The 17,527-nt window shown below is 56.9% G+C and overlaps 1 protein-coding gene across 2 annotated transcripts; it reads left to right on the plus strand.

The window, feature by feature from the left end:
• Positions 1-892: 892 nt before the first annotated feature.
• On the plus strand, positions 893-12,022 carry NT5C1A (5'-nucleotidase, cytosolic IA). Of its 2 annotated transcripts, XM_050326417.1 has the most exons (7): positions 962-1,029; positions 1,065-1,170; positions 6,587-6,754; positions 7,577-7,706; positions 7,990-8,112; positions 8,552-8,736; positions 8,948-12,022. In XM_050326417.1, exons 1-7 carry the CDS (start codon positions 962-964, stop codon positions 9,311-9,313), a joined length of 1,146 nt encoding a protein of 381 aa, XP_050182374.1. In that variant the 3' UTR covers positions 9,314-12,022. The 2 variants fall into 2 exon arrangements, with proteins under 2 accessions (XP_050182373.1, XP_050182374.1); XM_050326416.1 differs by having other exon boundaries at positions 893-1,170.
• Positions 12,023-17,527: the final 5,505 nt, after the last annotated feature.

The raw sequence follows: 17,527 nt of genomic DNA on the forward strand, positions 1-17,527 counted from the left end.
TCCCAGGAGGGACCTGAAACAGCCCTGGGGAAAGGAAGTCTTTGAGGCTGAAATGGTATCCAACACCCAAAGGGTTTGGGATCCCTGGAGCCAGCCCTGGTCACCAGCACCCAGCTGGCTCTGCTCTCCTGGTTGAACCTCAGTGTGAGTGAGGTGGTGTTGGATCAGGGTCCCCGAGGCTGTGGTGCACAGGGAGTGTTTTTCTTTAGCTGTAGCACAGGGCTTTGGGTGAAAAAACCTGCTGCTGGCCTCTGTCCTGGGGCTCTGTGACCTTCTTCCAGGTGCTGCCATGGTGCAGATGAGACAAGGTGGGATCCTCCATCACGTGCCCCTTCCTGGCTGATGGGTTTTGGTCTCTGGGGCTTCTGGGGGGGGGGTCTGCTGATTGTGGTGTAGATTTTAGTCTGGGCTGAATGCTGGGCTCTATGTGCTGGTTTGTGTCCAGACTTGATCCAACCAGCACTCCTGGGAGTGGAGAGCCTTAATTAACACCTATGCTCGTTCCATTAACTAGTGCATGGTCCAGGTAACCCTGGCACAGGGCAGAGCACCCCACACCTTTGTCCTACCATGTTGCCACTATCGTGGCTGCTCCAGCTCCCAGCAGTGACCACCCTCGTGCCCTTCTCTCTGCCCTGGCCTCGGTGCCACCCTGTGCTCTCCAAGGATGGCCAAGCCCTTGGCACGAGCAGGAGCTGGCGTCACCCGTGGGTGCCCCATCACATCCTGCTCCGAGTCCTCCTGGGGGCTCTGCTGATGTCACCTTTGTCCCCAGCCCCCTCTCCTCGCTCCCGAGGACTCGCTGCCCCCGGGGGCTGGCTCTGCTTTGGAACGAGGGCTCCCGGCTCGGTTCCCCGCAGCACCCCGGTATTCCCGGGCGCAGGAGAGGCGGCGGCGGCGAGGAGCGCTCGGTCCCGAAGAGGTTAATCCGTGTCCCGGTGGACTGAAACCCCGGAGCTTCATGGGATGCCTTATAAAGCGCGTTCCGCCGGGCCGGCCCCGGTTCCCGGAGCTCCCGGGACTGGCGGAGCCGCCGCCGCGCCGGAGCCGCCGGTGCCCCGGAGCCGCCGCGCTATGGAGCCGCCGGGCCCCGCCGGGGCGCCGGGCCGGCCCTGGGATGAAGCCAAGGCTTTCTACGACAACCTCGCCCCCAAGAAGAAGCCCAAATCGGTGAGACCCCCCGAGGTGCCGAGCCGCGCTGCGCTCCCTGTTCCCCCCACCGCCCCGCCGGGGGACGCAGCCCCTCTGGGTGCACCCCTCCAAACCGCGTGCCCCATCCCCTCCGGGTGCCCCCAGGTCACTCCAGGGGGCCCATCTTCTACAGGTTCTCTGCGGTCCTGCTGAGTGCCTCATCTTCTCTGGGTTCTCCCGTGGAACCCCCCGGGTGTCTCTGGGTGCCCCATCTCCTCCAGGATCTCTGGGGTCCCCCCGGGTGTCTCTGTTTTTTCTTTGACACCCTGTCTCCGTCCAGGTCCTGGGGTGTCTCTAGATGCCCCCACTCCTCCTTGGCATCCCTGGGTTACTCGTGGTTGTCTCTGGGTTCCTGCGGGTCCCTGTGGTGTTCCCGGGTCCCTCCTGGGCTGAGGTGTCCTTGCAGGGTGGCTCCGTGTCCCATGAGCTGCCTTGTCCCCTGCGCCAAGGCGGGAGGCCCTGCCAGGGACAGGAGGGGTGGCAGTGGCGGAGCAGGGGGACAGCCCGGGAGCTGAATCCCTGCCCAGAGCAGTGGGGTGTCACAGGGGTGCAGCTGCCCCTGCCAGGCTCGCCTGCTCTGGGAGATTAGAGGGAAAGCCTGCGTTATCTAACCAGGGCTGAGCCTGCCGGGTTTAAACACGGGAGCGCCTGGAAGTGCTGCCGTACCTCGGGGTAGCTGTGGGAGCTCTGTGTGTGACCTCTCCACGAGGGGAGGCAGCCAAGCTCTCGCTCTGCAGACCCCAACTTGGAGCAACCCCTGTGCTCTCCCCACTGGGGACCTGGCTGCAGGCCCCTGTCGTGGACCCGCTGCCAGCTGGCATTGCTGTGCCCTTCCCAAGGGAAAGGGCCAGCCTGGCTTGGTGGTGGGATGCAGCTAGTTGTCTTTCATGCCATGCTTTGAGCCTGTGTGGATGTCAGCCCAGGCTCCTCCTCTTCCCCTCCTTGCAGCCAGCTCGGTTACCACTGCACCCATCTGTGCTGTACGACTGGGGCAGGGATTGTGCTTTGCCCTCATGGCAAACCAGCGCCAGGGCCGAGATCCAGGCACTCAGACCCTGAAGTCAGGCTGTGCCATCCCCCTGTGCGGGGCTGGGGACGATGCCCAGCCCTGTGCCCCTCTGCTGGGGCAGGTGGGGGGCCCTCGCACACAGCTGGGCTGCCCCTGCCCTTCCTGGCATCTGTCAGCCCTGTGATGGATGGCTGCAGAGCTCTTTTCCACAGTGTAAACAGTGCTCTTGGAAAACTCAAAACCATCCCAGCCATCGGCCTGAACTTTAATCTGATCCCGAGCAGGGGGCTCGGGGTGCACACGGGAAGTGGAGTTGTCAGTCTGTGCCCTTGGAGGTGCCAGGTCCTCTTGGTGGAACAGGAGCAGGAACCTGTGGGAGAGCAGGTGTGAGCTGTGGGGGCTGCTCCCTCCTGGACGTGGGCTGTGAGGTGGCAGGAGGCAGGGGGATTTTGGGGAGCCCATTCCCGGCTGGGAAATGAGTTGGTTAACGGGGCGTTCCCACTTTGCAGGGGTCTCTCCGCTCTTCCCATGCTCCGGCTCCTGTGGCTGCTCCAGCCCCGCTCCTGCCAGCTGGGGAGGTCAGCAAAGAGATTTGTCACTCCTCAGCAATGCTGAAAATGTCCCCCAGCCTCTCTGGTGACGCTGAGTGGGGTTAATGGGAGCTGACCTTCTTTTGGTTCCCTTCTTCTGAGCACCCTGCTCGTCCCCTGCACCCTTGGGGTCCCATCCGGCTCACCATGGTGCCTGATTTTTGGGATGCTGTATCTGGAGTGGGGGTGATGCTTGATCCTGGAGCAAGCTCTTCTTCTTCCAAAGAAAGTGACCAAATTTCACTCCAAAACCCACCACCAAATGCTGAATTGGGTCTTCTGCAGCATCTAGGCAGTGCCCAGAGCTGATAGGATTCCTCCAGGATTTTAGAATCCAGTTGGGTCCAGCAGATTCAGCCCCAGGCAGGGATCAAGGGCTGCAGAACGGGGTCCCCACTGCAGCTCCTGCCAGTGGTGGCCTCTGGGGTGGCAGTGGAGCTGCTGGTGTTGGGTGCCACTGTGGGCACCTGTGGCTCTTGTGGGTGGGAGGGCACAGTCTGGCTGCACATCCCGGGAGCCTGTGGGATTTCCAAATGTCTGCCTCTAATCCTTGGGGGGCTGCTTAGGATTTACATCTGATTAGAAGGGCTATTTAAAGGCTGCCAGCTGTTGGGTCTGCAGAGGGAAATGGGCTGTTTCCAGTCACTCCTGAAATACATCTTTGCCCCCAAACTGGGGGTTTGGGTCTGTGATGGCTCTTGCACTTGATGGATCTGGAGTGTGTTGGAAAGGTCACGCTTCTGAGATGGGGCTTGGACTTTGGGGACCACCTGGAGCTGTGACAAGGGCTGATGTCCCTCTCCAGAGGGCTGGGCTGTTGGGACATGTCCCTGGTTGTCTCTCCTGTTTTCCTGCCCACAGGGATGGACCCAGGGTTAGGGTGGGACCTTCCCCCACACTGCCCTGCTTGTACCTCTCTTAAACACATCATTAATCTCTTGCTCCCCCGGGATGGGGCTGGGTCTGACCTTCCCATGGGAAGGGAGAAGAGCTCACCATGAATCCCCAGGCAGCAAATTCAGTTGGATTCGGCTGAGCAGAGCCTGGGCTTGTGTTGGATGATGAGCTTTAAGTGACCTTGGCTGACCTTGGATGTTGCTCGGAGGGGAAAACAGTTTGTGATTCAGAGTTCCCAAACCCCCAGCGGCTGGGGCACCAGGAGCAGGAGGCTGTGTTGGGATGGGGGCTGTGAGTCTAAATACATCCCAACCAGGAGTGTGAGCAGGACCCCTCCCATGCACGTGCTTCTGCTACAAAAGGAGGGTGTTTGCCTTGAAACCTCACGGTTTTGGGGGAAAAGTGGCATTTGTTGGGTTGTTCGCAGCACTCTGATGGAGGATTTGAGGTGCTGCGGTTCCTGGAGCACTGAGGCTTTTTAAAACCCATTTGTGAATGTTGTAATGGCCATCTGCAGTGCTGGTGGGGATGGAGAAGCATCCAAACAACCCTGAGGAGGGAACGCTTCCAAATGAAAGCTCCACTTCAAAGAAATGTCAAAATGCGGATCCCTCCTCGCAGAGCAGAATTGCCTTATTTTTTAAATGTCAGCGTTTCCCAGAGAACAGCAGGGCTGTTCCAGCCCAGCCGGAGCTGGGAGCTGCCTCAGCACCCGGGTGAGACTTCTCCTGCCCAAAGGTGCTCCTGAGGTGCAAATCTTCCTTGGCAGGAGCCGACAGGATCCGGCAGGTCCCATTCCCAAGGGCCAAGCTTCCTGCCCGCGGGCACCTGGGGCTCCAGCAGCCCATGCTGGGGCAGAGTCAGGCCCCAAGCTTATGGTTATTTTTATTGCTGTGTTTATTACCCCTTAAATTAACCTCCTGGAGGCTGCTGCCTTTAAGTGGCAGGGAAGGGGCCTTGAGCAGCCTGTTGCTGTTGTGCAAGGTGTGTGTGTGTGGAGACAGAGGTGGAGATTCCCCGGGCACCCAGCTCGGCTTATGGCCCCAAAAATCCTTCTCACCCCCTTCTTTGCCTCTCTGCTGTTACATATGGGCTGCTGACCTATTTTCTCTCCTAGGGATCTTCCTCCAGGCCTGGTTCTGGAGGATGCTTTGCCCTGGACCAGGATCAGGGAGCAAACACCTGGCAGCTTTCCTACAGACCTGTAGGGAGCCAGGAGAAGGCTGGAGAGGCAGGACTCCAGTTAATGGCCGGATGTCCCAAGACCTTTAGTGGTTATTAATATTTTCAGCTAATAAATGGCCCATGTCACCAGAGTTATTAATTAATGAGGTGAAGTGCCAAGACTTGGCCCGTGACCGGTTAATAGCTGACACCCCAGGGGAGAGCTCAACATAATTGGAGACCTGGCTCTGGTTCACTTGGAGTGATGCTGGTGCCATGGATCAGCTCCTGCGTGGACCTGGGTGATCCTGCATGTCCTGGGGGTTGTTCCCTCGCTTTCCTAAAGGGGCCACTTCCAAATGGGATCATATTTCTTTGCAAATGCTGCAGGAAAGGGATCCCTGTGGCTGTAGTGATGTTCTCAGCCTGAGCTAATCTGTGTCTCGTCCTAATCACCTGCTGCTTAATCACTTTGCTGGGAATTTGGGGACCCAGGCAGGCTTGGAGAGGGGACTGACCCTGCTGCAGGGCTGGCCCTGGGCACTGCTTACAGGGGTGTTTGGTGCTGGGAATGGGATGGAGGCTCCCAGTGACTCATTCCTGGGTGTGCCTCTGTGCTGGACTGGGGGCAGAGCGAGCCCAAGACAAGCCCAGCCCTGCAGGGAGTGAATCCCAATGTGGATGGGGCACCTCATCCTTGCCAGGCTGCTGTTCCAAAGCTCAGCCCTAGGCAGGGTGGGAGCTTGAACTTTGGAGCACCTGGGTGTGCAGAGCAGCTGGCAGGGGCACCCTCCACCCTCTGGGCAAACGGCATTGCCGGAGGATTACTCACAGGGTAATGCCACAGAGGATCCTGCAGATCACAGAGGAGTGGTGTCAGCAGTGCTGACACCTGGATTTCACAGGCTCCCTGCAGAGATGCATCCCTGAGCTCCTGAGGAGCCCCTGAGCTCCTGTCCTGCTCCCTGGACTTGCTCTGCTGGGGATGGGGCTCCCTGTGCCCCTGTCCCTCTGCAGGATTTGCTGTCCTGGCAGCGAGCATTTCTCATTGGCCACCGGTGATTAACTTATTTTTGTGCTTGCAAGTGAGTGATGGGGATTAACACCTCCCTGCCCTCTAAGGGGAGAAGGGACATCGGGGTGGGGGTCAAGATGAGATTGACTTTCCCAGTGTTCCCTCTCTCCCTGCCAAGTCCCACTGGAGGTGCCTCGTTGACTTCAGTGGATTTTGGATCGAGCCTTCGAACATTAATAATAATGACACATAAATCCTCGCCTGCACCACCTGTTTGTCATGTTTCCACCCACAATAACTCCATCAAGTGTTTTTAGAAGCTGAGCTGGCGCGGGTTGTTTGTCACATCTGGACGGCATCACGGGATGCGGATCTGGCTGAGCCGCAGAGTGGTTTTTCCTGGCTGGGGGTGGGTGGGTGGGGTGGAAAAGCCACAAAAATCCCTTCTGCATGAGGCTGAGTGGTTCTCCTGGGGCAGTCCTTTGGGCCTGAGAGCCTGTGTGCAGTGGGAGTGCTTGGGAATGGGAGTGCAGGTATCCCAAAGGTGTGGGGCGGCGCGTCAGGCGCTCCATCTGCTGAAGCTTTGGGAGATCAGGGTTGCAGCTGCCCCTTGTCCCCCAAATCAATACAGAGGTGTCACCCACCCCCTGGCCTTTCATGCTGGGAGTGAACAGGGCTGGGAGCAGGGGCTGCCTGCCCAGCTTGTCCCTGTGCCCGCAGCCAAAGCCCGAGAACGCCATCACCATCGCCGTGTCCTCGCGCGCGCTGTTCCGCATGGAGGAGGAGCAGAAGATCTACAACGAGCAAGGGGTGGAGGCCTACGTGAAATACCAGCTGGACCACGAGAACGAGCCCTTCCTCCCCGGGGCTGCCTTTCCCTTTGTCAAGGTGAGCAGCCACCCACCCAAGGTGAATCAGCACTGTGGTCCTCGCCCAAAAATTCCCGGGAGAGGGGAGTGCCGTGGAATGCTTGCATGGGGTCGGGATGGGGGTGAGCATTGTGGTGGAAGGGATGTAGCCACAGAGCAAACAGAGGTCAAATAAACCTCCTGGCAAGTGATGTGCTGCTTCCAGGGCTGAGCAAATGCTGGATTTTTGGCAACTGAGCCCAAGAACTGAAGAAATTGTCTCTTTGGATCATATTTAAAGTTTCCCTTTAGGGAATTCTCATAACTTTAAAAAAATTATTATTATTACTATTTATTTATTCTTTTAAATTGGCTGAGTTTAGCCTTGCTGCAGAGTCAGCCAATTTCTAATTTTGACGTGTTGAAATGAGGCATTTCAAATGTGAAAAATATTTTCCAATTTCTTCCCCAGTTGCTCTGGATTTAGTGCAGCTTTGGGTGCTCACTGGAGCAATCTCTTGCCTGTTCCCAACGAATAAACTAATCCACTTGGTGGGGAGAGACTTGTTCTGTTTCTGATTGCTTGAAAAAACACTTATCTGTAACTCAGAGCTAATTTATTCTCATTTCCTAAGCTCGAAACCTTTCATGTTTGAAAACAGAAGAGCAGCTATGTGGGTTTTTCCCCCCCCTCAAAAATCAGCCTGTTTTTTCCCAGTTGATGCTGGCTTGGCTCAGGGTGTAGCTGGGGTTGGGCCAGAGCCCTGGTTTGGTGAACAGGAGCGTTTTGCTCGGTGGGAGGGGGGTCAGGGTCACGCCTGGGGCTCGCTGACACTCCCCCCCTCACCCTGGGGTGCTGCAGGCGCTGGAGGCAGTGAATACTCAGCTGAGGGAGCTCTACCCTGACAGCGAGGAGCTCTTCGACATCGTCCTCATGACCAACAACCACGCCCAGGTTGGGGTTCGCTTGATCAACAGCATCAACCACTACGGTAAGCGGGGAGCGAAGGCGTCCTTTGCTTGGTACCAAGAAAAGGAGGTGTTTTCTCCCATCTCCTCCTGCCAACCACCCTCAGAGCCCGCTTCTCCCAGATTTCCTGGGTGGTGGGAGCAGGAGCTGGCTGGTGCTGAGGTGCCCTGGCTGCTGGCCCTGCTGTCGGGCAGCGGAGCCAGAATTAGCCCAGACCTGCTGGCTCTGGGGATGCCACAGGGAGCAGCATGTCAAGGCTTGTTCAGGGGGCAGTCAGGCTCACCCTGGGGTCTGTCTGCCCTCAGATCTGTTCATCGAGAGGTTCTGCATGACGGGAGGGAACAGCCCCATCTGTTACCTCAAGGCCTATCACACCAACCTCTACCTCTCCTCCGACGCCGAGAAAGTGAGTGGGGCCATTGAAGAGGGTGAGTCTGGGGTCCAGCTTGTGAGTGGGCAGTGGGGGGAACCTGGAGCCCTCAGGGGGTTGGTACCAGCAGCAATAACTCCAGTATCCATGTCCCTACATTGACATGCAATTCAGGTTTGCCTCGTCCCACATCTTTGATGCTCCAAAGAGCCTCTAGTTTCCATAGAAATAAGCTTTTCCATGAGCTCCCCAGCTCTTCCAAGGCAAAGGCGATGTTTTTCCTCATTAGTTCTCGTATGCAAAGGGTGATTTGTCATCTGGGGATTTGTTTTTTTGCTGTGAAAGGTCTTGGGGCCAAGCTGCAGGCGCTCCTGGGTGCATTTCCTTGCAGTGTTTGCTTCCAGCCCGTCGTGTTTTGCTCTGCTCCTCAGTGGACGCGCCACGAGGACGGATCCTTGGATAACTGCCACCTCTTGCCTCACGCTTTACCTCTGCAGGGATTGCTGCAGCCACCATCTTCAGCCCCAGCAGAGACCTGGAGGTGTCAGAGAAGCAGCTGCGGGTGGCGTTTGACGGGGATGCCGTGCTCTTCTCGGATGAGTCGGAGCAGATCGTGAAGGCTCACGGCTTGGACATGTTCTTTGAGCATGAAAAGGCTCACGAGAACAAGCCTCTGGCACAGGTAGCGCTGGGGTGAAGCCAGGAAAAGGCTCTGGGAGGCAGGCAGCCCTCAGGGATGCTCTCACCTCTGGGAGCAAGGCAGAGATGGGCACGTGGGGTGTGAGGCAGGGTGGGTCAGCAGCTGCTGGGGGTGGCTGCGGTGGGGCCCTTGCTGCGGTTTGGGGAGGAAGAAGGATGGCATTCAGAGTGATGGTTTCTTCTTACTTCATCAGGGACCCCTGAAGGGCTTCCTGGAGGCTCTGGGGAAGCTGCAGAAGAAGTTCTACTCCAAGGGGCTGAGGATGGAGTGTCCCATCCGCACGTACCTGGTCACTGCCAGGAGCGCGGCCAGCTCGGGCGCCCGGGCCCTAAAGACTCTGCGCAGCTGGGGCCTGGAGACGGACGAGGCTTTGTTCCTGGCCGGGGCTCCCAAGGGGCCCCTGCTGAGGAAGATCCGGCCCCACATCTTCTTCGACGACCAGATGTTCCACGTGGAGGGAGCCAAGGAGATGGGCACCGTGGCCGCCCACGTCCCCTACGGCATCGCCCAGAAGCACAAGCGGCCGGCGCCGGAGAAGCAAACCCCCAACAGTAAATAGCGGAACTGGCTGGTCCCACAGCCCCTGGCACGGACCTCACCCCGTGTGCCACGCTCCCACGGGGCCGTGGTGTGCAAGGCAGAGCGTTTGTCCCGGGGGACGTGAGTTTGTTCCCCAACGGGAGCCGTGTCGGCGGCGCGGAGGGAGGAGGGGGCTGAAGAAACGCTTCCTTTCGCCTCTTTCAGCTGGGGATGTCGTGGTGGTGTCCCTGTCCCTCGTGGGACTGGGGACTCCTCTGTGCCAGGCATCCCCTGAGCCGATTTCCCAGCTCGTCCACGCGCTCTGCGCTTGCTTCAGGCAAAATCCCTCGAGGATGGATCTGCCTTGTGTGGACTCTTTGTGCCAGGCAGGTTTCAACTATTGGTGTTTATTTAAAACCCCAGGTAACTCCCAAAGACTTTGACTTCCAGAGCAAATGTTTAGGCTGAACTGGAAAGTGGGGAGCACCTGAAAACCTTTCTTGCAGCTTAGAAACAAAATGTCCCTTTTAACTAAAATTAAACCACGGTATTGTTCCTTCCCAGACTCAGCTTCTGCTCCCCAACCAGAAAATATTCAATGTCTGCCCTTTCACCAAGATTTTGCCAGCTGAACAGCTTAAATTTGGAAAAAGAGAAATACTTACATATTAAAATGAAAAAATCTTGTTTCCTGCTTGGAGCTTTGGGCTAATGTATTGTTGGCCCAGCTTTTTATATTTGGGTTTCACACTTGCATGATTTAGCACTTGAAAATAATAATCTTGGTGAGGCATCCAGAGCCCAGCTCATCCCTGAGCCATCCAGGGGCTGCAGGCACATGCCCGGAGCTTGAATTAAGTTAAAAGCAGACCCTGATATATTAGGGACATCATTTGAAGTCCATTTAGGTAAATCTGCAGAGAATTTCAGCCTGGGGATTTTAATTAAAGGATTTTTTTTTTTTCCCTTTCTAGGCTGAGCCCATGTGAGTTGATAATCTTTTTCTCCTCAGCTTCTTCAAACCTCTGGTGTTTCCTAAAATAGACACCTCTGCTAGTGATGCTGTGAGAGAACCAAATCTCTGATTAAAAAACAGGATGAGAAATCAATTGGAGAGAAACTGGTGTGAAAATCACACTGACATTTCTGCTCAAAGCCCTGTCCCAGAGGACACTCTCAGGAGGAAAATTTAAAGATTATTTCTTCCCTGTATTTTTTTGTACTACACCCCACGGTTGAGCAGGAAGGATGCTCAGTGTTATCAGTTTGGACTTTCCTACAAAACTCCATGGGCTGAAGTTTCCCAAGGTGTGTGTCTGCCTCTGGCTCTTTCCAGGGAAGTCTCAGCTCAAACAGTGAGGCTGGAGCTTGAGTTATTGCACTTCTGAGGAATATATAAACAAGATGGTGATGCCTTCAGTGGCTTGGCAGACTTTTCTCGTTGCACTAAATCCTGCTCTAGCAGTGAAGAGCAAATTGCACTTTCCCCCTGCCCCAAAACTCTTTGACAGACTGTTCTTTGTCACATCTGGGTGACCGACAAACACCTCAGAGGAAGGTCTAAAATCCAAACAAACAAAGAAAAAAAATCTTGAAAAACATGAGTATCTTGGTAACACATCCATTAACGTTCAGGTTTATAGAAAGGTCTCATCTTTTTAATGGGAACCCAAGATTTTGGGATCTGAGCTGGATCTTGGAGACCTTTTTGGCAGCTGGGAGGGCGAGGGGGGAGCACAGCCTGGCTCTCCCAGTAAACATCTCCAAGGTGTTTCCTGAAGATCTGCATTGTGGAAGCCCAGCCAAGCCCAGCTTGCACTCGGGAGGGGATGTTCCGGGAGGAATGGAATTGTCAGCCAGCCCTTGGGAGCGGGGCAGGGTGCCAGTGGGATTGGATACAGGGTGCCAGTGGGATTGGATAGAGGGTGCCAGTGGGATTGGATACAGGGTGCCAGTGGGATTGGATAGAGGGTGCAAGCACGGCCACTGGGGTGGGTGGTTGCACTGGGTGCCGTGGGGAACGTGCACGTTGGATGATCCAGAGGCATTGTTGGTGTTGGCAGGGCTGGGCTGGCAGGGGGAGATGGATGCCCTGGCTGGAGGTGCTGTGAGCTCCAGGAAAGTAATGCCCCGTGATTTTGGGGCACAGCCCTGGATCCCAGCAGCTTTCCTGCTGCCTTTCTGGGGCCCTGAGATGCACAGGGAGCTGGGTGTGAGCTGAGGGCGGGGTTTTAGTGACTGTGCTGAGGGTCCTCCTGCTGCCAGGGCAGGTTAGGGGCTCACTGGGAGATGTGGGACTCAGGAAATGGGCCCAAGGCGAGGCAAACCTCCCTTCTCCCCTCTTGAGCCTTTCCTGAGTGGGGATTTCTGTTCCTGCAGTGGCTGCCCCGTTTGCTTTTATTCACGTGGCTTCTTGTGGTTTTTTTTCTCCTTCATCACTACAACTGGAAGGCGTGGACTTGCTGCTTGTGTACTTTCCTTGTGTGCCCACCTGCCATGTCCCCTCGGGCTTGGGGGTGTGATGAGGTCCCTGGTACCATCTCCATGGGCTGGGCACATCTCCCACCTGGATGGGCCAGTGCAGTCATGCCTCTTGTGCTGTCCTGGCTGGCAACTGGACTTTCCTGCTGTGTGTTGTTGCTGTGGGTTTCACTTCATTGTCCTCCAGTGGTTTTGTTTTGTTTTTTTTTTTTGCCATGTTAATGAAATTCCTCGGGGTGTTTTTCTGTAATAAACCGTGTTGGTCCCAGCCTGGCTCTCTCAGTCACCTTTCTCACAATGAGCATTTTGGCTGTCTGGGGTCCCTGCTTGGGGACCTCCCAGCTTTTAGGGTGGTGGAATTCAGAAAGGGGGTTAATTAAGTGCGTTCAGAAAATGTAATTAAAGCACCTACTTTGGAACTGGGAACCTCTGGGAGAGGTGGGATTCCAGAGTTGGGATGTGTGGTGATACAAACACCTCCCTCTGCCTCGTGGACGGCTTTTGTGGGAACCTGGCCTCGTGATGAAGCCCTGGATAAAAATACAGTTTGGCAGAAGACTTTTGTCGACTTGATCTTCTCTCAGCCAACAGGTGGGAGGCAGCAAAAGCTTAACAGAGGAGATTTATTGCTGCTGAAGTACCGGGTTTATCCGAGTAGCGACACTGCTGTTCTGGTGTTGGCTCCTCCCTGCCAATAAGGAGAACAGATGGGTTAAGGGGAAGCAACAAATTCTCCATCCATCACCAAATATAGCCAAGGAATGTCCATAGGCCCCAGGGCAGCATCCCTGCTATGGGATGGATGGCCCTCAGCAGAGAGTGTTTTGTTTGCTGGAATGCCTTCCCCCAGCCCATCCCCAGTCCTGCATGTTCTTCCACCAGATGCCTGGAGGAAAAATCAAATTCCAGCACAGATTCTGGGCAGTGTTGCACCAGTGAAAGTCCAGGTGGTTCCATCCAGTCCTGGGAGGTCAAGATGTCCACGGCAAGGCCAAGAGCTGCTTCTGATGCAAAAACCAGCCCAAACCCCCTTGAGTCTGAGGGTTGACACTGGGGCCAAGGAGGGTCATGGAAGGACATGGGCCAAAGCCTTGTAGGGCGGGAGGGGGGAGGTTTGTGCAGGTGGGTCTGGGATGTTTTGTCACTGCTTTGCTGCAAGCCTGAGGTTTTGTTTCTGTTGCCTGTTTTCCGAGCTTTTTCCTTTGCCAGCACTGAAGGGCTCTGCAGTGAGAGCGCTTTGAAATGGAGCCCATGGAGGAGGAGAAGCGGAGGCAGAGCTGATGGGGAATTATGCTGCCACTCAGCAATTGTCAGTGCAGATGTTCCCGAGGTAATCACGGCCTTGAATAGCAAGAACTGCTTTTCATGACGAATCCGGGATTTAACCCCAAGAACTTGTGGGGTGCCTCGGTGAGGGTGGGACATGCCTGACGATGAGCTGCATGGCAGGGAGGTCGGGCAGAGAGTGGACTCTGCTCTCCTGGTCCTTCATGTGCATCAGGTAAGTCATGACACCTCCCTGCCTCAGTTTCCCCATCACCGTGACAGAGATCAGAAAGAATTATAAAATCACAGACTGGTTTGGGTTGGAAGAGACCTTAAAGCTCTTTCAGTTCCACCCCTCTGCCATGGGCAGGGACACCTTCCATTGTGCAAATACAGGTCTGACTCGACAACCCCGTGGTGTTGGCCATGAGGAGTCCCAGGTAGGTAACTCCACTCAGCCCTGCAGCCCAGTTAGTTTTACATCTTTCATGGATTGTGGAATAGGCGCCAACAAACACAATCAGGGACCTGCAGCCATCCCAGGAGGCTAAAATATCAGGGCAGGGGACCTGGTGACAGGCTGACAGAAACACCCGGAGTTGGAAGAGCAGATAAGAGGACCTGGCGGCAAGAGAACAAGCAAAGGGCACTTGCTATCAGCGCTAGCGGGGCCGTGCCAGGATTTGAACGGCCTGACCATCTCGTTCCTTCGACACCGCTATTTATAGCCCTGTCTGCTGATGCCTCTGTCACCGGTGCCTAAAATGGTTCCCCTGAGTGCAGGCAGGGCTGGGCTCAGCCGCCCCGCGCTGCCGAGGCCACCGACCAAGCCGTGACTCAACGGGGCGGGTGTGAAGCTGCTTCACCACCCCGTGGATGGAGGAAACCGGCGCCTCCCGCTGCCAAGAGGCAGCTCCACGCTGGGCCAGCTCCTTGGAAGATGCACCAGACAGTTTCTGCTTCGGGCCTGGCCCCTCGCCAGAAGGAGCCAATGGGGTACAGAAACCCACCTTGCACTTCTCTCCTGTCTTCCCACCCTGAACTGGGAATTGCCCAGCTCTGACTGGGAGCACTGGTATCCACAGCTTGGTGTTGGTCCTTAAGGCAGCTGTGGGATAACTCCACGGGGATAGCTCTGTGGGAATAGCTCCCACCCACACTGGTGGGAATAACCCTTTGGTTACTGGGCTGGAGCAGCACCAAGAGAGCAAAGACCTTGTAACCGCAGAGCAAATCCATCCAGCCCCATTCCCTGCCTGGAGATTCCCCTTTTAAAAAACTGCCTCGTTTTCCCAGTTCTGCCCAGACCAGCGAGCGACGGAGGCGGAGATCTCTCTGTCCTGGCATTTTCCCATTCCTGCAGTGAAGGTTCTGTTACCAGGGCTGCACTTCAAAGCTCTGCTGGCAGCACTCTGCCGGATAGGACTGTGCCATAATCCCCCAGGGAGGAGAGAAGAGGAGAGGAGGGGGTGTCAGTACCTACAGGGGCTCCAAGAGAGCTGGAGAGGGATTTTGGACAAGGACATAGAGTGACAGGACAAGGGGGGATACCTTTAAGCTGAATGAGGGCAGGTTTAGATTGGATATTGGAAGAAATTCTTCCCTATAAAGGTAGTGAGGCCCTGGCACAGGTTGCCCAGAGAAACTGCGGATGCCAGGGAGGATAAATGAAGGAAAATTTGCTCCGAATGCCCTGTGAGGGAAGCCTGGCTCTGCCAGCCCCTTGCAGCACTGGCTTTTGGGCTGCAGCTGATGGGAATGGGAGCATGGGTGGACATGGCTGTGTGAGCTGGAATTCATGCCCATCCTGGTGGGGATGTGCCTACCCCAGGGAACAGGGGACTGGGAAGGGGATGGGGCCAGGGGTAGGGAGAGGGACCGGCACAGTTGTGGTGCTGAGTGGGTGCCACGAGAGGGCGTGAAGGGCTTTGTGGCACAGCCACAGGGTAACAGGTTGGCCAGTGTCCCCCTGCCTGGTGCCCTTTGTGCCCCAGCGTGCCCCAGGTGTCACCGCCACCTCCTGGGGTGCTGCCTGGGGCTCCTTCACCTTTCAGGCGTGTGTTTGGGGAGTGTGTGAATGGGTGTCTCTGCCTCAGCACAGCCCTGGGGGACATGTTAGCCCCCAGGTGGTCCCCAACCCACCCATACCTCGCTGGGTATGACCCCCATGGGGAAGGGCAGCTGCTTGGAGCCCACCAAGCTGGGCATGAAGAGGTTTTCCTCAGTCCCAGCTCTGGCATGTGGCATAAAAGCACCACCGTGGCAAGGCTGCCACCTCAGGCACCTCGTCACCCAGGGTGACCTGTCTGGGGGGCAGTGGGGCTGCCCTGCAGGGCATGGCCAGGGTGATGGGGGCATGTCCTGCTGGCTGTACAAACAGGCCCCCGCTTCCTCGGCAGCCAGGCGGCCTCCTCCAGGTGCGGCTGGGAATCATTAGGAGCTCTCCGCGCCGGCTGAGTGTGGGAACTGGAAGAGAAAGCTGGAGAGAGGCCTTCTTTCATCTCCCCACTCCCTCCTCCCCCCGTGTCTGCCAAGCCTGGCTTCCTTTTGAATCCTTCAGCTTGTGCCAAGCGAGGGAGAAGGGGAGGGGGGGGGAGGAGAAGAAAGAGAAAAAAGGAAGGAAAAAAAAAACCCAACAACCACAGGAATGTGTCCAGGGATCTGGCTTCATTCAGGCTGCTGAGCCCTGAATACCCTGGCTCCACTCGGGGAGCTGGAGGGAGGGCAGCAGTGGCCACCCCCGCCATGGCAGCAGTGGGAAAACAAACAGGGAAGTGGCATTTGGGCCATGGCTGTTACCACAGTGACTGACAAAGGGTGGCGGGGAGGGGGACATGGCCACATCCCCCACCACGGCACTGGGGAGGAAGGAGCACCCCTGGGTCAGGGTGCCTTGAGTCCCGTGCCAGAGAGTGAGGGGTCCTGCATCTGAGAGAAGCCCGTCCGTATTCCATCCTCACATGGGGATGTGATGCCCAGGCTGCCCACATTCCATCCTGGCATGGGGACATGGGGCCCAGACACACACCCGTGTGCCAGGCCTGACCCCCCACACAAAGACACCAGGGCTGCTGGCAGGGAGGGCTCAAGGGGAGGCCGAGAGACTTTTCTCCGGAGCACCGGGAGAAGGATGTTTTCTGACTCGCTGCCGACTTTATTCCCAGCAAATTAATAATTTCCTCTCGTGGCAGCAGCGTTGGCCCGCGTGAGTGCGCGTGCGAGCGCGCTGGTGGCTCCCACTGCCCTCCCAGCCGCGTTTCCCCCCTTCCCGGAGGGTCTGTGCCACAGCCTTCCTCCGTCCTTTCCTCAGCTGGGCTCCTTCCAGCTGTGCAGAGCTGTTGTTTTCGGCCCAGCTGTGCCGGCCGCTGCCTTGAGAGCATCCCGGTGGGAGCGCTGGGCCGGGCTGTGAACTGATGATGCGAGTGCCGGAGGTGGCGGGGAAGGGAAGCGCCCTGGGTGGCGGGGAGGGAGGCGCAGCTCCAGGAAGGAGCTCTTGGCTCTCTCTTGGCTTGGCGGCCGGTCTGGCAGCACGCTCGGGGAAGAGGAGTGGCGAGCAAGCACGGGGGGCAGCCACCAGCACACTCCAACCTCCGTCCTGGAGACGAGGAGCAGATCCCAGACAAACCCAGGGCTGGATGGGAGCACCGGCCACCCCAGCAGTTGATCTCGCTGGGACTCACCTTCCCTGCCCGGGTGACAGCGCTGCTCTGGCTGCTGCAGCATCCACAGGCCACGGGACAGGGCTGTCTCTGCCTGTGGACCGTGCTGAACGCACCAGTGCCACGGCTGGGAGGGCCTGTGGATGCTCCTTGGCGTGAAAAACGGAGTGAGGTTTGTTGGGAGGCTTTGAGGCACAGGGAGGCTGTGGGAATAGCCAGTGGCTTCGAGGCACAGCGAGGCCGTGGGAATAGACGGCGGCTCGGGGAGGTGGGGTGGGGATTAAAGAGAAGGAAGAAATTTCAGCTCATTGGCAGGACACGTATTTTTCCAACATGAAAGCAAACGGGGGAACCCTTGAATAAGTTGATTCCATAAAAATGTCCCTTTGTACTATTGCCTCACCTTTCCAGGGGGAAAACACCATGGTGTCCGTGCAACCCCTGCGTGTTCAATCCCTTGGCCTGGAAGCTGTTCCCACACCACCCTGGCAGCTTGAGGGGCTGCCCACGTGCCCCCCACAGCACAGACACCTCTCCTTGGCGTGGGCACAGCACTATGGCATGTGGTATCAGGAGATCTTCTGGGAACACCATCCACTCCTCGGGCAGCATTGTGTTTTGTTCCTTATTTATATCCCCGGGGTGGTGCCACAGGTGGGCGATTGTTCCAGCTGACAGCCTGAAAGGCAAAGAAACAAGATTTAACTTCCTGCTATTCAATTAGAGAAAGTGAGCATTCAGCAGCAGCTGCTGGCTGCTGGCAGGAGCCGACCCCCCCGCCGCGGTGGGCGCAGGGAAAGGGCTCCTCGGCAGGAAAGCTGCTGCTGCTGCTGCTGCCGTGGGCACGG

Source organism: Myiozetetes cayanensis, unplaced genomic scaffold (genome assembly GCF_022539395.1).
Source record: "Myiozetetes cayanensis isolate MyiCay16 unplaced genomic scaffold, myiCay2020 scf31, whole genome shotgun sequence".
Lineage (NCBI taxonomy): Eukaryota > Metazoa > Chordata > Aves > Passeriformes > Tyrannidae > Myiozetetes > Myiozetetes cayanensis.